Source organism: Acanthochromis polyacanthus, chromosome 1 (genome assembly GCF_021347895.1).
Source record: "Acanthochromis polyacanthus isolate Apoly-LR-REF ecotype Palm Island chromosome 1, KAUST_Apoly_ChrSc, whole genome shotgun sequence".
Taxonomy (NCBI): domain Eukaryota; kingdom Metazoa; phylum Chordata; class Actinopteri; family Pomacentridae; genus Acanthochromis; species Acanthochromis polyacanthus.
Window position 1 is genome coordinate 39336961 of NC_067113.1, and position 19079 is coordinate 39356039.

Below are 19079 nucleotides of genomic sequence, written 5' to 3' on the forward strand. Positions count from 1 at the left end.
TTGCGTTCATTGACCTCATCTTTTCTGAGCCTTTTTTGACCAATTATGAAGCGATTTTAGGCAATTTTCTCAATCATTTTGGACACGTTTCCAGGTTTCCATCACATTTAAGCTGAGAGACCAATAATTCTTTCTGTTTTTACAGATTCTGTCTCTGACAAATGGTGTTTTTGGTGATTTTTAAGATAATAATTAAATATCAAAATAAGAATTCCCACGCTGAATCAATTAAAAAGCACATATTGTCATATTTAAAGAAAAGAAAAAACACAAAAAGTCAAAATAAATCTGTTTTATTCATTACATTTGTACTGATCAATCATAGACAATAAATAATCAATAATAAGTCACAACAGTAAGATTCATTAAATTATTAAAAGCTTAAATTAAATAAATATAAAGAAACTACAGTATTCAGTAGAAACATCCCTGAAGAGTGTAGTACTCGTACTGCAGCACTGCAGGGAAGTACTTGAAGGACTTGTAGTACTTTGAAGTACGTCAGTATTAAACTCTGGGGTACTTTGTACCGTAAACATCATCGTCTTTGTTAGTTGATGCTAAATTACACATAATTTACTGTAAAAATAAACCTGAAGATCCAACATGTTTTGATTCATAACAAACCGATCTGAGTTTTTAAAACATACAAAAGTAAAGAAGTCAAGTATTTCCAGGTACTACTTATCAAATCCTTTCACTGCATTCAAGTATCAGACTCCAAACTTCCACTAGAAAAATCACATTTTTGCAAAACTAGAATCTTCACTCTGCTTAGGCTGCTGGCTCACTGAGACATAATAAATAGAGATATGAACTGAAGAAGACTTAAATATCTGAACTGTTTTTTACACATTTGGGTATTGGTTTGTGGTGAAATATCCTTCAGCCTCTCAGAGCCATCCTGGACTTGGCTTGACGCCGTCTCCGTCGCCTCATGGAGTCGTTATGAGCCACAGTTCCGGCCTGTTCCAGCATCCTCGGCAGCTCAAACAATGCCTTGGCCTGAACCACGGAGCTGTTGATCTGAAAGGGAAACACAGACGGGGGAGTTTTAGCATCACGCAAAACCACAATAATGAATAATAACAGCACAACACATAACCGAACTTTGTCTGTTTTATGGGCCGTGACCATGAATGCATCATGGCTCCAAATGTAAAAGTATCGCCAGAGAAAAATTGGTTATTAGCAAACCTGTGATCACTTAAACTGTCCACTTGTGATGTTCAATCAGACCAAACTACATGAACATGGTTCTAAAATGAGCTGTGAATGGCAAAACTTTTGGATCAACGGGCCTACACCATGGTTCCAAACGAAAAACTATTGCCAGAGAAAAATTGTCCATAATTAGATCAAAATTTCTCCAAACAGATCTAAATTCTGTGCAAAATGACTCAAGAATTGTTAACAAGAACAAGAAACTGTCCAAAAATTACTACTAATAATAATTACTAATTAAAGTTACTCCAAATTAAAATAGTACTAAAGGACTTGTTAGTAAACCCATGATCGCTTAAACTAAACTGTCCACATGTGATCTCCAATCAGACCTAACTACATGAACATGGTTTTAAAATGAAAGGGCCTTTGAGCTGTGACTATCAACGTCTACATCATGGCTCCAAATGGAAAAGAATTGAAGAGAGGAAGTGTAAAATCTGACTTTGAGACCTCAAAAAGATGGAAAAGGATCCTAGAAGATCAACTTCAACCGGCGTAACACAGCTGAACGAGTTATCAGGAGGTATAGAAGGAGTCGTAGTTCCACTATTCATGTCTGCAGTGGTCATCAGAAGAGAAAATACTCTGCTGTCCAACTCAGAAGTAATCTGATTACTGTGAGGTGGTATTAAACTGTACCTGGATATGCCTGAGGTCACGAAGCTCATCCAGAAGCTTCTCCTCCTCCTGAAAGTAGCCTTTCTTTATTTCCTTGATCATCCCCAGCACGTAGTTGAGGTTGGACCTGACGCTTTGACCCGGCTGCAGCCTGGTACGGGTACCGGTGCTGGGGGGGGTGGAGTCGGCCGTCGGGGGGGTGGAGGTGGGCAGCTGATTCAACATCTGGCCGAAGAGCTTCTCGTAGGTCTCCAGAACGCCGCTCATGAACACCATCTTTACCTGAGGGACAGACGGACAATAAAATCAACCTCGGTGATCCTTCATAGTTAAAACAGGTTAAAGGAATGAAACCAAAAGTTTAAAATTCACAAAGAAATTCAAAAGTGTCGACTGGAACCAAAGACGGTGTCACAGAAGAGCCATTCTGAGCTGCAGCAAGAGGAACCATTTCTTCAAACAATTCTTTGAAGAACCCCTGAAGATAGAACCACCCAAAGAACCACTTAAAAAAGCTTCATCGGCACCATAAATAGATAGTTCTCCAAGGAACCATCTTCTAGACAGTGCTTGATAATCGTTTGTCATTTTTAAGCGAGAAAGTCAAATATTTTCAGGGTTCCTTCCATTAGACATCGATATTACATATAATCAATATTTTGAGTTCTGAATCTTTCAGCAAACAGAACAACAATGGTTCTTAAAGGGGATGGTTCTTTAAATTCCTAAAGGTTCTTCATTTTTGGTGGGGTTATTTGGTTTGGTGACCGGTCACAGAAATTAGAGTTAGAAAAAAACTGATTATCAAGTTCTGTCATCAAACTAGGTGGGTCAATGAAGAACTATCTGGAAAATGGTTCCTTAAAGAACCTACTGTTGCCTCAGTTCTTCAGAGTGCAATTAATCGTGTCTAAAAGAACCATTTTTTGAAGAACCCTTTGAAGAACGGTCCTCTTTGGAGCTGAAAATGGTTCTTTTATGGCATCATGGCAAAGAAACATTTTTGGTTCCAGTTGGAACCTTCGTTGACGTCATCTTTGGGTTTGTGAAACTCTGGTGGACTTTTCTCACGGCTTTCTGAGGTTTTATAGAACAATCCATAATAAAAATAATCATTAATTGCAGCTCTAACTTAATAATTTCAGTTACAACCTTTAATATTTTGAAGAACTACGTAAAGTAAGTTAAGAACCATCCACTAAGGAAAGAATTTCTTCAGATGCTGGTGGCTGAAGGTAACAGTTTAGTGTTTTAGTCGTTAATTAAGCTACAGATCAGCAGCAGTGTGTTGGTTTTAGTGTCAGACTAACTTCTACCAGCCTGAAGGAGCAGAAAATGTTTCACGCAGTGGAAAAAAACTCTGTGGTTTCACCCACAGGAGCTAACCTGAGCGCAGAGTGGGTCTGAAGGGAAATACCACTCAGAAACATGAAGCTCTTATTCTAGCGAACCAGTTTGAAACTCATTTGGATGCAAGAATCAGGAGGTGGAGGCTGATCACCGTCTCACACCTCGTTCTCTGTTTTAGTTGGATCCGAGGTCAAAATGATGAAGAAAAGCTGGCAGAGATGAAAGCAGATAAAACCTTCTGAGAAGCCAGAAGCTGCAGAAACTACATCTAAAACCCTGAAGTCCTCCAACCAGCCTGAAGCCGTTAAAGCCACCAAACGATGTGCATTCATAAAACATGTCTGACATCGACACACAACTGAAAAGATGAGTCACGAAAAGTGTCAGGACGGGAAAAATTCAAAAACTAACACCTGTGCTGTTGAGATGAAGGAAAATGTAGGTGGGAAAACCCAGAGAGGGGCAAAAACTATGTGGTCTTTATGCTAAATTCCACCTTCAGTTCCACCACAGACACTAAAATATGACAAAAACCAGAAAATAAGATCCTGTTGAAACCAAAGGAAACTCAATACTACTATAGTCTAATAACTGATCTGGATGAACATAACATGACATTCTTTGATCCAAACTGACTAAAAAATGGTCAAAGTTGCCTTAAGCTTTACCCAACTTAGCTCCATTACCAACACTTTTCTCTAACTTCTACAAGACGTAGTTCAACTAGTTCCACTGCTTTTGCTTTAGGATTTCAAACCAGACAGCAAAAAGTCAACAGACTTAAAAACCTACATGTTTTCTGTGTAATATCATTTGTCTTGTGCCAGAAAAAGGCGCTAGTTCGCATTTCCTCATTTATAAACCCGATACTGATCACTATCTTATCTTGTAAACCGCACGGCACTTCACCAGGAGGCGGCGAGTCGACTCTTTGCTCAGCACTCGAAACCGATGATTGTAGGTGAAGAGTGAAAGTTTAACTGCAGACAGGCTGCACTCTGCAGAGCTAGCAAAGAAAAAAAAAAACAACACTAAAACCTCAACACAAACTCCAGAAGCTGTTCACAGAGTCTGGCGCCGCCGCAAAAGACCTGAAACCTGGAGAAGACGGCAGCCGGCTGCTGACTCAGTGTTTACAGATCGGTCAAAGATGGTGGAAGTAAGCAGGGACGAAGCAACATCTAGTGCAGTTTGTACGCCATTAAAGAAACTGTTAAAACAGACAGAATCGTCGGATTATCGACTTTTCGACTGTCCTTGAATGCATCATATGCGACGTCGAGTTCGAAAACAAAACAAATCCTGGCTCAAAATCAGAACATCTCATTAAAATCACTTTATTCTACATGACTCATTTAAAAAGCCACCAAAATTAAAGGATTTGCACGAGATTCTGTAAAAATCTAAAAACTCTGCTCTCACTCGACGCAACCGTGACACCATTAGCGGTTCGACTGGGACAAAAACTCAAATTCAGAACTTTCTAGAGACTGAGAGTAAAACCAAAGCTAATGGATGAACAAATAAATGCAGCATGGCTCCGAAACAGTGAACAGAGGAGCAGGTTGTCGGAGATACATTCAGCATGGTGAAACATCTTTCTACAGTTAATGTTTGTAGAAGCTGGAAACATAGAAATGGATCAATATCTATAGTATATAACATTGGGAAAGCCACCGTTTATGGACAATTTTATGCATTTGGACAGATTTTGCATAATTGTGGACAATTTGTGAGTCTTTTCAGGCAAGTTGGTCAAGTCATGTTGGACATTTTTGTGTGGTTCTGGATGATTTTTCAGTTCTTTGGGGCAATTTCTGAACAATATTATACAAGTTTCAAGTCACTTAAGTCAAGTTTTTCTCATTTTGAACAGATTCTACCACTAATCGTCCTCATAAAGGTTCGTGATGTGATGCACCGACATGTTTAACTGCTAAAGCGTCTCAGATGGAGATCGTATTACATTTAGCTAAATGTCAGCTTGTGATGGAAGAAAAAACATTCAGAAACTACATAAATAAATATTAAATAAGCTTGTTTATCTCCTATTTGAGAGTTAATGTCATGTCAGGATGCTAACCAGTCCAGCTTAGCATTAAAGCTAAAAGAAGCTAGCCGGTCTTTGTCCAAAGTCCAGAAAAACGCCTCTAAAGTTCAGCTGTATTCAGACTGTTTAATGTGAGGAATTTAAAACTTGTTCTGAAAATTGTTTGTTTGTTTGTTTGTTGCATCAGGAGTTTTACTTACTTCTCTTTTCCCGTGCGGTGGGTCTCTGGGAAAGATGGGATTCCCGGAAAATATTTCTCTATTCGAAAATTTCTGCAAAGAAACGACAGAAAGAAAAATATTTTTAGTTTTAGATCACAGCCACGTTGATGTTTTTATTCAGGGAGAATGAAATCAAAAGGTGAGAACAATGAACTTATTGGTGCGTTCAGGGACAGTTGGGCATCAGAGATTAATCCATGTTGCTGACGACCTCTTTTTAAATCACCAAATCATAAATAACAGACAAAAAATACTCAAACATGTTGCTAAATAGATCAAATAGATAACATGAGTTTTGTTTCGGTAATTATACTTCTCTACTATCATTACTGGTGCATTCAAGGGCAGTCCGACATCTGAGTTGTTGACAATTAATACTTGAAAATGACAAATTTGCAAATTAAACAACTGAATGATAATGTTTGTTTGTTTGGTTTCTTGTGTTAGATTTCCTACATTGTCTTCATTCAAGAACACCCGGACATTTGGGATGCGATTGTGCTACAAAACACTTCATAGACAAGATGTCATCAGTTGACAAATAACCAATGATGAGCTTGGTTTTTTTTGGTTAAAAAAACTTTTAAATTGTAGTTGCAGAAATTGATTGATTAAATATGAAATGAATCGTCAACTATTTTGGTCATGGTTTAAATCATTCTTAGGAGAAAATGTGTAAACTTCTTGATTCCAGCTTCTTAAATATGAACATTTTCAGGTTTCTTTCCTCCTCTGTGACAGTAAACTGAACATCTTTGGACAAAACAAGACATTTAACACCATTTCTACCAACTGAATAACCGATCAATTAATGGAGATAATAATCAACGGGTTAGTTAATAATTACAATAATTAGCAGCTGCCCCAGAATGAACCCAAGTCCATTGGAAAAAGTTCCAGATTAAAGTCCGAAAGACGAATTAGTCCTGATTTTTAGCTCCAGTTTTGGTCACCACCAGCAGATTTTAGAATCGGGACGAATTTCTGCGAGTAGAGCAAAGATTACTCAAGTAGTTTCAACTTTTTTAATGAAAAAAGCCTAAATTCTGTGATTTGTAACTTCTTAAATGCGGATGCTTTGTCATTCATTTGCTCCTCTATGCAAATGTATTTGGACTGTGGACAAAATAGGCAATATTCTGAGATTTTACAGAGCAAACAATCAATGGATTAATTGTGAAAATAATCAACAATTGAAAATAATTTGCTGCAGAACTTGAAGGAACCTTCATCAAACCAAAGGCCATTGGAAAAAGTTTCAATTTAAAGCCCGAAAGATGAATTAATCCTGATTTTTACCTCTGATTTTGGTCTCCTCCAGCGGATTTTAGGAGGAATTTCAGTGAAATCGGTCATCATGTCATGTTTGTTTTGGAGGCATCCAGGTTAGATTTCCTCATCTGCAGCAGCCACATTTATAAATAAACTAAAACTCAGGAACTATGACGGTCTGTGGTGCTAAATGAATCCACTTCAGTGACTCATGCCAATGAAAAAGCCAGAATTCTTGGATTGCAGCCCCTTTAATGTGGATTGTTTTGTGATCTCTTTGCTCACCTATACCAGACCAACATTTTTCACCATTTTATAGCCAAAAAATCAGTCATGAGATGATTAAATTCAAATTTTTAGTTCTGATTTTAGTGTCCTTCAGCAAATTTAATAATGACTTTCAGTGAAATCGGTCATCATGTCATGTTTGTTTTGGAGGCATCCAGTTTAGATTTCCTCTTCTGCAGCAGCCACATTTATAAATAAACTAAAACTCAGGAAGTCTGATGGTCTGTGGTGGTAAAATCATCAACATTAGTGATTCACGTCAATGAAAAAGCCAAAATTCTGTGATTGCAGCTCCTTAAAAGTAGATGTTTTGCGGTTGCTTGGCTCATCTATGACAGGACAGCTAATGGAAATACTTTCTCGTCTTAAACCCACTCAGTGTCCTTGAATGCACCATGAAACACAACATTGCTGCACCAGCTAGCTGCACTATGACTTCCTTAGTGATATCTAGCAGTTTAAAACACAGAGCTGTCCTTTAACCACAGGCTCTGAGCAGAACAAAGCCGCTAAGTTTGCGGTGAGAGCATCACATGTGAAACAGACCAGAGGAGGAAGCTGGAGCCTGAAGCTGAGTGGCGGCAGCAGAACAGCTTCTGTTACTCACATAGTGTCGCAGCAGGTTCTGGATGGTTTCGTTCACCCTCTGGGAGACGTAGATCCCTCTGACCTGGCAGATCAACAGGAACAGGGACAGGCAGACCGCCATCCTCGCCACGGCAACCATCCTAGCAACGCTTGTATGTCTTCAGGAACGTCCAGAGAGTCGTTGGTTCGATTCCCGATCCTCGATTCCACCAGTGTCGGCTGCAGGGGCTTTGAGAGGTCGATCAGAGTCTCGACTGGCTGACAGCTGAACTCAGAGTGTTCGACCTGAGCTGAAGCTTTTATAGCGAGAGAGCGAAGCAGCGATGATCTAGGTGTGAAAACTGTGGTTGTGCTGTTTCCTTTAAATCACCAAACTTCATAGAAGCCACTCAGGGGTCTCCCACTCACGCATGTCAAACACAAATCGCCTGCCCACTGCTCAGCTTCACCCCTCCCAGCTGCCTGACTGGAAGCAGTGGTCCTACTGGTCAGATTGGGAGTTCTGCTGGACAGAACAGAGGCCCGAGGATGGAACCGATGGAACGTCAGAGGAGGAAAACGCAACATTTTGCGTCGGAAGCGTTAGATCCAGTCATGGAAACCGTTACCATCACCGATGTTCGGGATCTCCCCTCAAGTTTCTATACCCCAAAGTCTGACCAGAGTCATTTCAAATTTAGCTTTCCCGAAACCAACCCCCATTCTGTGCCATAGTCCAAAATAAAACACACCTCAAGCACTTTACAGCTACTGAAATCAGGTCGATCCCATGCATGTGCACAAGAGCAACGCAATAAAAAAACTTCAAAGCTGTTCATTTACGTTCCACAGGTGGTCAGAAACCTGAATAATAGTAAGACTAATAAACCAAACATACAAGATGCCTTACAATACATAAAATTATACCAAACATCCCATTAAAAAAGACAATTGGTGCACCAATTTCAATGAATTGCTTCATTCAGTAACTGTTTTATCCAAATGAACATTAATACCACAGTTTCAAGTTAGATCGACTCAAACCATCTGATTCCTCTCAAATGAACCGTTTGCAACTAAATCCTACAACTTAAATATTCACTTTACCCAGGTGTATAATGTAAAATATGATTCTAAATTAAACTGCATCAAAATAGCTTGACGAAACGTTGACATCAGGTACTAAAGGAGCAGTAAGCCCAATTTTTGCACTTTTGATAAAAAAATTAGGAAACCAGTTTGAGACAAACTGCAATTTCAACTTGACAGAATCTACAAAAGTAAAATGCCTCCACCAAAGCAGAAAGATACATCAGAGTCATACTTTATGTTAAAAAAAGAGACAATAAAACTTTAGTTAAGACTTACACTACCGTTGAAAAGCTTGTCGTCACCCAGACAATTTTATGTTTTCCATGAAAACTCACACAACATAATTCTATAGACCTCTTGGCTTCAATTTGGTTAAATTTAACTTTAAAATGCCTTATTTTACTTTATTTCAGCATAATTTTTGATCTCACAGCAGTCAGCAGTAGCTGATGGAGACTAGAAGCTTCTCTGTGCACAGACAACTAGCTAGCTTCTACCTACACTACCACTGAAAAGTTTGGGGTCATCCAGACAATTTCATGTTTTCCATGAAAACTCCCACTTTTATCCATGTGCTAACATAACTGCACAAGGGTTTTCTAGTCATCAATGAGCCTTTCAGCACCATTAGCTAACACAATGTAGCATTAGAACACAGGAGTGATGGTTGCTGGAAATGTTCCTCTGTACCCCTATGGAGATATTCCATTGAAAATCAGCCGTTTACAGCTAGAATAGTCATTTACCACATTAATAATGTCTAGATTGTATTTCTGATTAATTTAATGATAACTTCAATGAAAAACAACTGCTTTTCTTTCAAAAATAAGAACATTTCTAAGTGACCCTAACCTTTTGAATGGTAGTGTACGCGGTTTTTGAACAGACTGAGTTGTTCTAACTGTAATGAGGAGTTTGTTGGAGCTAAAATAGTAAAAGTTGGTTTTAATTCTGACTGTTGGCTCAGATCTGAGGTGCAGAATAAAGCATTAAAGGTTTTCAGGTGCACAGTGAAGCCAGAAGACATAGTGATTTAAAAGCAATCGAGAGAATCTGAAGTTGAACTCTAGAGGCATCGTGAGCTGATTAAGTTGTGCTTTTGGTAGAAAACAAATCCCGGGTTTGTGGCTGAATGTTTTATGTTTGCTGATTGTTATCCAAGGTGAAATAAGTTCAGTTTAATCTGTGTTTAGCAGAAGGAAAGTAGCAGCCATTCAGTCTTTGTAGAAAGTGCAGATGGTCATGGTTTCCTATAGCGGTATCTGAGATGTAAAACAGGGAGTCATCGGCGTAGAGGTTTTGACCATGGGGGTTAAAGGTCGACTAGCATGGCCTTGAGGCACCAAATACCTTTCCTTTGTCTGAAATCCTCCACTTATATCTCCTTCCTATCTATGAGTACTATACAGTGAACTATGTAGGAAGCTCCTCTGCAAACTTTAAGATTTTACTCGAGTATCGGCGTTATTATTTCCGTCACTACTGTCACTCAATTAAAACATATCAGATCAATGTAACAGTGAACTGACCGGCATTTTTGCAATAAATTCTTATTACACTAACCATGTTTTTCTAAGATTATTATCCAGATTTGAATATAACTTTTATTTCTTTTTGTTGTGATACATCCCTCTGCTTCCATTAAACATCAGTTTAAAATAATACTTTTACTTGTAATATTAAGCGCCATAACTCATGGATTTGTCTTAAACCTGCTGATATTTCAACAAGTGACACACAAGAAAAAGATATATTCGATAGAAAATACATCTTAACACCAGAGAAGACATCTCAATGCTATAAAATATGTCTTAGTTATAGAGAACACATCTTGACACTAGAAGATACATCTTAAAGCTATAAAATATTTCTCAACACAAGAGAAAATGTCTTAAAGCTTTAAAATACCAGTAGTACAAATGCCAGAAAATACGTCTTTATTCTACAAAATACATCATAACATGAAAAAAATATGTCTAATACGATAAAATACGTCTGAACGCTGTAAAATACACTATGTAGTATACTGTTTTCTGAAAGAACTTAACAAGCTAACATACCACTGTAACGTTCTTCTTTCTGTTTTCTGTATGACGAACCATTTATTGTAGATTATTTATCTTTGATCCTTTAGGAACCATTATTTTGTAGAATGGTCTGACTCATCATTATTTAGGGATTAAAAATGTCTCAACCGCATAAATCTATACGAGTAATAAAAACTAAAATCTATTTGAAACGTGTTTAACAACAGCAGCATCTCCTGCTAATCTGGTAACGTGTCGTGTAGAACGTCTGACTGAACATAGCCATCGTTATTATTTTTGCTTTAGGGGACGGACAGACAGACACACAGATAGTAAACCTTTATTGATCCCAGTGTAACACTTAATAGTTTGCATTTATTTAACACAGTCATAGTTTTCTTGAGGCTCAGCCCAGCATGCAGGGATGGTGCTCCTGCATATCTGCATTCACTGATTCCGGACTAATTATGAATCCAGGCTCTTCTTGCAGGAGAAGAAGTTGATTCAGTACAAATGGTGTTTAATTTATTGTCATACAACTAAGAGAAAGATCTATGGGTTTCATGCTTAACATACATTATTGTTTCTTCGGTTAATTTTTCCTTTACATAAATGTTGCTTTTCAAACTCCTTAAAAAAGAAAACACAGCAAAGGTCTAGTTGACTTTACACCCACATTCATAAACTAACACTCTGTTAGAACCATTCCAAGGAAAATACGATAACAAAATACGGGTGTGACGCACTTCTTATAGCTTTAAAACAAAACAATGATTTTGTAGTTTCTTAGTTGAGGTTTAGTTACATTCTGGACTAATGCAAAAATGGAAAACAATGAATGGACACTACAAGTTGACTTTTTCTTCTGTAATGCACCTAAATCACACATGATCTGATGACTAAGCTCGCAGCATTTCAGGAACCATCATAGTACAAGGTGCAATAAATTAGAATAAAACTGAGGCTGGCAGGCAAGACAGGAAATAAAGTCATGAAGCTGATTCAGCTGTGAAGAGTTTCTAGAAGCAGATTGAGCCTCCCGCTCAGTTTAAAGGAAACGGATTAAATATACAAGTGTGCATACGGGGCTTTTCTTGTCAGCTGCACATGTATTTATCTATAAATACACAGAGTGACACAACGATGTGAAAAACAAATGAATTCCTGAGTAACAAAGAAGCTTAAAAATATTGTTGCAACATGCAGCAGGTGGAAAAAACCTGCAAAGTGAAATCAGAGGAGGGTCTCACTTCAGAGAAAAGCTTTTATTGTAAGTAGGTAGGAGTGGCACTTTGAAATTTGCAGCAAAATATGAATAAAATATGACTTTTGAACAAAATACATGAAAATAGTGTCCCATTAGCAGTGGAGTTAAGCTGTATTGTAGTCTTCAGTGACTGCTTGTATAAAATGAAGTACAACCTTCAATTACAGTAGTGAGATATATTTACATGTTTATTCACAAACTATGAACTTACCAGTGATATAGAATAATATTATATACATAATTATATAGATGAATAGATGGAATAATAAATGAAATATAGATTATATAATGATAAAACATTATTCTGTGTAATAAATTCTACATTGCAGTTTACTACACATCATTTTATTCAATGTAAAGACAGCATATAGTTCCCAAGCTTTGAAAGCTAACATGCTTGCTAGCTGCCTGACAACTGAGAGTTAGCAACCTAGTTAGCTTACACTTCATTTAGTCAGAAAAGAGAAACCAGTTTTACAAAGTACATGAAGAACTACCCTCTTAATAAAGAAGCTTTTAACTGGTGATGGCATTTTGAAGAAAGAGAACCTTCAAGAACCATTTTGTTTCTGGAGATTAGCTAGCACGCTAACTGCTGTCAAGCTCATCAGTTGAAAACATGCTAAAGTTACATACTTCTATTTTCTGTATAATGAACAGTTTACTGCAGACTGTACATCATTTTATTTAATATAAAATAGAAAACAGATCAAAAGCTTTGAAAGCTAACATGCTGACAATGTCGAGCTACCTCAGAATTAGCAACCTAGTTAGCTTATACTTCATTTAGTCAGAGCAGAGAAACTAATTTCATACAAGTACACAAAGAACCATCCTCTACATAAAGAAGCTGTTAATTGGTGGTGGCATTTTGAAGAAGAAGAGCCTTTGGGAACCATTATTTTTCTGGCAGTAGCTAGCACGCTAACTGTTATCATGCTCACAAGTTGAGAACATGCTAGTGTTACGTACTTCCTTCTGTTTTCTGTATAATGAACAGTTTACTGCAGACTGTACACATTTGATTTAACGTAAAGATGGAAAACAGCTCAAAAGCTCTAAAACTAACATGCTGACAATATCGAGCTACCTCAGAATTAGCAACCTAGTTAGCTTATACTTCATTTAGTCAGAGCAGAGAAACTAATTTCATACAAGTACACAAAGAACTATCCTCTAAATAAAGAGGCTTTTTAATGATGACATTGTGAAGAATGAAAACCTTCCAGAACCGTTGTTTTTCTGACAGTAGCTAGCATGTTAAATGCTATCATGCACACAAGTTGAAACAAGCTAGTGTTGTGCATTTCCTTCTGTTTTCTGTATAACAGTTTTCTCCAGACTGTGTATTATTTTATGAAATATAAAGATAGTATAATGCTAAAAACCTTTGAAAGCTAACATGCTGACAGTGGAGAGCTAGCTTTGAGTTAGCGAACTAGTTAGCGTATGCTTCTTTTAGTCAGAGCAGAGAAATCAGTTTCACAAAGTACATGAAGAGCCGCCTAAATAAATAGGCTTTTAAATTGGTGATGGCATTTAAAAGAATGAGAGCCTTTGAGAATCATTAGCTATTTTTCTGGGAATAGCGAGCAATACTAGTTGCTATCATGCTCACAAGTTTGGAACATGCTACTGATACATACTTCCTTCTGTTTTCTGTATAACAAACAGTTTACTGTGCATCACTTTGTTTCTTATAAAGGAGAGTACATAGCTTAAAAGCTTCAAGCTTCTAACATGCCAACAACTGAGAGCTAGTTTGGAGTTAGCTACCTAGTTAGTTTATTCACATTATTTCAGAAGCACTACTTGTACACACCTTTCAAATTAAAGCTTCAGGTTGTAATTATGATGCTAAACTCACATTTTGTCATATAGATATGCTAACAATTAACTTTTAATCTCGTAATTGCCTTTAATTTATATTTTGTGTCAGGAATTTCTCACTATTTCTACTGAAGAAAGATAATATATAGCTCCACAGCTTTGAAAGCTAACAAGCTTGCTAGATGCTTGACAAGTGAGTGCTAGTTTACAGTTAGCCATCAAGTTTAGAACATGCAAGTGTTACACACTTCTTCCTGCATTCTGTATAACAACAACTGAACATCTTTGGAAGCTAACAAGATTGCTAGCTACTTGTTAACTGAGAGGTAGCCTGGAGTTAGCCACCCAGTTAGTTTATGCTTCACTCACATCCTATCAAAGTCAAGACTTTCCCCATTTGGACACAGCTTCCAAGTTGTAATTATGATGCTAAACTCACATTTAGAGTAGCTAGCATGTCAACTGCCATCATGCTCACAAGTAGGGAGCATGCTAATGCTACATGCTACCTCCTGTTTTCTGTATAACGAACTGCAGATTGAGCATCAATTTATTCAACATAAAGTTAATGTGTAGCATAAAAGCTTTGGAAGCTAACAAGTTTGCTAGTTGATTGTTAACCGAGAGCTAGCTTGAAGTTAGCCACCTAGTTAGCTTAAGTTTAACTCACATCATATCAAAGTCATCAATTTCCCCACTTGTACACAGAGCTTTTAGTTTGCCATCCAAGTTGCAATTGTGATGCTAAACTCACATTTTGTCACATAGAGATGCTAATAATTTGCATTAGCAGATTGTTAATGATTGGAAAACGACAGGGAAGTTTGGGATTTAGGAAACTGTGATGGGAATTTCCCACTGCTTTCTGATAATATAATAAATTAAACACTAAAAACAGTTAGCAATAGCTCCAAGATAATGCTGCTAACTTCCACCAAACCAAGTAATTCCAATAAAAGTGAAGAAAATCTGGTGACATGAAATAAACAGGTTCTGGTACGTGATGGTGATTTGAAGAACCAGGAGGTTTTCTGAAGAACCAGAAGAAGGCAAACAGGATGGCGAACAGGCAGGGTTGGTGTCGACATGTCTGGGTATCCCCTGATCTCACCACAAACACTGGGAGGGGTTTCACAGCTGGAAGTTTGTTTCAGCTGCGTTTTGTGAAAGCCACGGCAGTTTCTTTTAAAACATCGGCCAGATCACAATAAAAGTTATTGCAAGTAGTCAAATTTTTCTTCTCTTTCAGTTTCAGTTAGATTCCACAAACAGCAACGTCAACAGCAGTCTAAGGTCACTGGTAAGGAGGTGTAGTCAGACCATTCTACAGCCACATTTCTGCTGAACCCAAAAACTCACCAACTAACACAACTTCTCAGCACAAAAAAACTGCAAAAACACAAAAAACAAGCCAGATTTTTAATTTTCCAACAGACCTTAAACTAATTGTGTGCTCTGTTTTTAAACCAGCCCAACCTAAGCTTAAAATTGTTGTCCAAATCATTTTATTGTACAAGTCTTTTTGAAAAGTTTGCCCTAAAAATAAAGTTTTCCAATCCAATCGGCACAACTAAAAACGTACTAATGTAAAAAAGAAAATATTTTTAGCTGAACTGCAGACAGACTGCCAAAAAACATGAAGAAGAAGAAACAGGTAAAACTTTGTCCGTCTATGAGACAAAATGAAAGGAAGCCTTAAGGAACTGTTTTCGAAAGTTGCAAATATGCTTTTATGTTTGCTGGTATCAGACGTTTCATTTTTGAGATAAAAACAACAAAAGAAACATCCGGTCCATCATGCAAAAAAAAACAACCTCTAAAGCCTCTGAGATTTTAGGCTAAATTGAAAAAAAAAAAGTCTTGAAGAAGAACAAACAAGTAAGAAGTGTCGATGAGATGGAATTAAAAGAAGCCTTGAGGAACTCTTCTCACTTTGGGAAAGTTGTAATTGTTCTTTCATGTTATCCGGAGACGAAAACAATAAAGAGCTTCAAAATTTCTGAGATTTTCAGCAAAAAGCAGCTAAAACCCCCAAATATCTTGAAGATATTTTGACTTTGTCCTACGAGATCAGCATAAAATAACCCTTAAGAAACTGTTTTCAAATCTGTAAAGTTGTGATAATTCTTTCATGTTAGCTGGTATTTTATGCTGTTCGGTGACAAAAGCAGCAAAACAAACATCTGATCCATGCACGTGATCAGGTTTTATTCTGAAGAGGTGTCTTCATCTCCCAAACAGTCCATAAAGCATCTCTATTGATCATAAAGGATCATATTTCAATGCAAAACTGGGTAAGTTTCGATTGAATGTTGACGTTTCCTTTTAGTTTTTTCGAAAACAAAGAAAAATCTAAATGATGTGAGAACCTAAAAACTGAAGCAACAACTCATATTTTTCTTCCAATTCAACAAAACCGTAAATCTGAGAGTAAAATACAACCTTATAGGGATTATCAATCAGATCAAACACTGCATCTATTTTTATTTCATTTAATCTGACTCTATAAGTTCAGTTTTTCCAGATGCTAGGCGGATGATTCAGTTCTTCTAAACCCTGGACTAAACCTGGAGATTTCTGTCTTCGGCCTTCGTCACCTTTTCTGCTGTGAAGTCCCGGCACTGGGTTTTGGTTTGAGGTTTAAACCTCCTGAAGGTCGAGCTTCACACCTGAACCTGCAGCAGGTAGAAAGTGAAAGTAAAGAAAAGAGTCGACTTCAGAGAAACGCTGGAGCTGCCGTTTGCTCGGATCCGTTTTCTAGATGTTTACTGTCACAGAAACATTAGAAAACTGAATTAAAATATGAAATATGACAGAAAATGGAGCCAAATGTGATGCTTTTTCTCCTGAAACCGTAAAAAAAACTGTGCAAATATGTTTTGTTGATCAGTTTTCCAGAATATTCTCTCATTTTAAACCTCCAGATTATCTGACTTCTAAAAGGAACTTCAATTCTAGTTTAGATTATTTTGCTAAAATTCCAAAAAAAAAAAAAAACATTTTGGGTTTAATTTCGAGGAATTTTGCCTGAATAAGTTAGTTTATGATTGAATGATGTCACTGGTGCTTCCTGTGAATCTCTGATGACATCAGACGGTGGAGGGGAAATCCCTCTGCACGATTGGTGGAGAGCCGGGCCGCACGCTGATGTCAGAGTTAATTCCACAGAGTTTCGTTTTCCTCTTCTTCATTTTTCTCTTCCTTCCTCTTCACTGTGTCCACCTCTGGCTTCTCTGTTATGCACCTTCTTCTTTTCGTGTGTTTATTAAAGTTCAGATACAAAAACATGAAAAATATTAAAACTATGTAGAAACTCTGATCATCTCCTGAACAAACATGTTGCTGACTGCAGGGATCACCCATCAGTCATTTATCAAGGAGGAACTACGGAGGCCTGCAGACGCCAGAAGAGAAATATTTAATTTGCTTTCTGTTTTGGTGTCAATTTTCAACACTTTTGGCAACTTTTTGTGTTATCTCACAAAACCTTTGTAGAAAATCACAAAACTTTTATGTTATTTAAAAACATCCATCCATCCATTCATTCTCTATACACCGCTTTATCCTCACTAGGGTCATGGGGGGTGCTGGAGTCTATCCCAGCTGACTCGGGTGAAGGCAGGGGACACCCTGGACAGGTCACCAGTCTGTCACAGGGCTACATATACAGACACACAATCACACTCACATTCACACCTACGGACAATTTAGAGTAATCAATTAACCTCAGCATGTTTTTGGACTGTGGGAGGAAGCCGGAGTGCCCGGAGAAAACCCACGCATGCACAGGGAGAACATGCAAACTCCATGCAGAAAGACCCCAGGTCCAAGGCCGGGATTTGAACCGGGATCTTCTTGCTGCAAGGCCAAAGTGCTAACCACTACGGCGCTGTGCAGCCCTATTTAAAAACATTTTGCATTAAATAACAAAATTTTTATGTTAAATTGCAAAACTTTATCTAGCAAAAAATTTGTATTAAATCGCAAAACTTACATTATATTACAAAAGTTTGCGTTAAATTGCAACACTTTCATGTTATCTCAGAAGAGTTTTGCATTAAATCGCGACACTTTATGTTAAATTGTAAAATGTTGTACATTATCTCACAGGACTTATCACTTTTGCGTTAAATCATAAAACTCGTATTCAATTGAAAAATTTTTACGTTCTCACAAAACTTTTGAATTCTAAAATTTTGCATTAAAATGAGTTTGAGTGAGTTTATTTCGAGCTTTTACAAGGTAAAGTTTATACATGTTGTGAACAGTACTTTGGCAGTTTTTCTACTATTTCAAGATGTGTTGATACAATTTCTTTGATCCTCATAAACATATCAAACATGTTATACAAAAAGAAAAAAAAAAAAGCCAAACTTCTAGGTTCTCTCAAAAGACTTTTGCATTCAATTGCAAAACTCTTACGCTCCTCACAGTAGATTTTGCGCTAAATCACAAAACCTTTAGGTTAATTCACAAAACTGCTGCATAAAATCACATTTCTTTTGCATTGCCTCACAAAATGTTAATTTGCAAAACTTTTACGTTATCTCACAAGACTTTTGGTCACTTTGTCGGAAGCTACGTTCTCCCTCACAAAACTTTTCCTCGTAAAACTTTTACTTCTAAATTATTTCGTCATTATCTCACATGAACTTGTGCGGTATTTTGCAGTACTTTGCGCTACTTCATTACTGCATTTACTCACAATACTCTTGCATTTTCTTGCAATACTACTACTACTACAATAAATAACAAAAAGCAACAACAAAGATCCACAGAATGAACCCAAAGAGGTAAAAACAACTACGAGACTCTTAAAGACCAGAGAAAGATGAAAAACTATCAGAAATAAATTAAAAATGGTCTGGAGAAAATGAAAAAAGATGCAAAGACACACCAAAAAAGATAAAAATCGGAGTGAAATAGAAGCTAAATGGATAAAAAAATCAACAACAAATAAACAAAACAAACCCTCAGATCAACTGTCAGGTTTGTTTGTGGCTGTTTTTTGTCAAAATTAAAATTAAATTCAAACTCATGTTGAGATGATAAACTGATGACGAAAATATTCACTGAGGGAACAAATCAAATGAATCTTCTGATAGATTTAAAGTTTTTTTCAACCAGAAGAGTCACCCCCTGCTGGCTGCTGGACAGAATGCAGCTTTAATGTTCATTTTCCCCTTTAGTTATTTACATATTTATATACTTATTCACATAATCTTTTACTTTTCTTCAGCTGTATTTGTAAATGCAGATTTTTAAATGTT

General features: G+C 37.2%; 1 protein-coding gene across 1 annotated transcript; it reads right to left on the reverse strand.

Annotated features, from left to right (window-relative positions):
- Positions 1–382: 382 nt before the first annotated feature.
- Positions 383–7861, reverse strand: LOC127535001 (interferon gamma-like). Its single transcript, XM_051951612.1, has 4 exons — positions 7634–7861; positions 5446–5517; positions 1867–2127; positions 383–1026 (listed from the first exon to the last, which is right to left on the reverse strand). Exons 1-4 carry the CDS (start codon positions 7751–7753, stop codon positions 886–888), a joined length of 594 nt encoding a protein of 197 aa, XP_051807572.1. The 5' UTR covers positions 7754–7861; the 3' UTR covers positions 383–885.
- Between the last annotated feature and the right edge of the window lie 11218 nt (positions 7862–19079).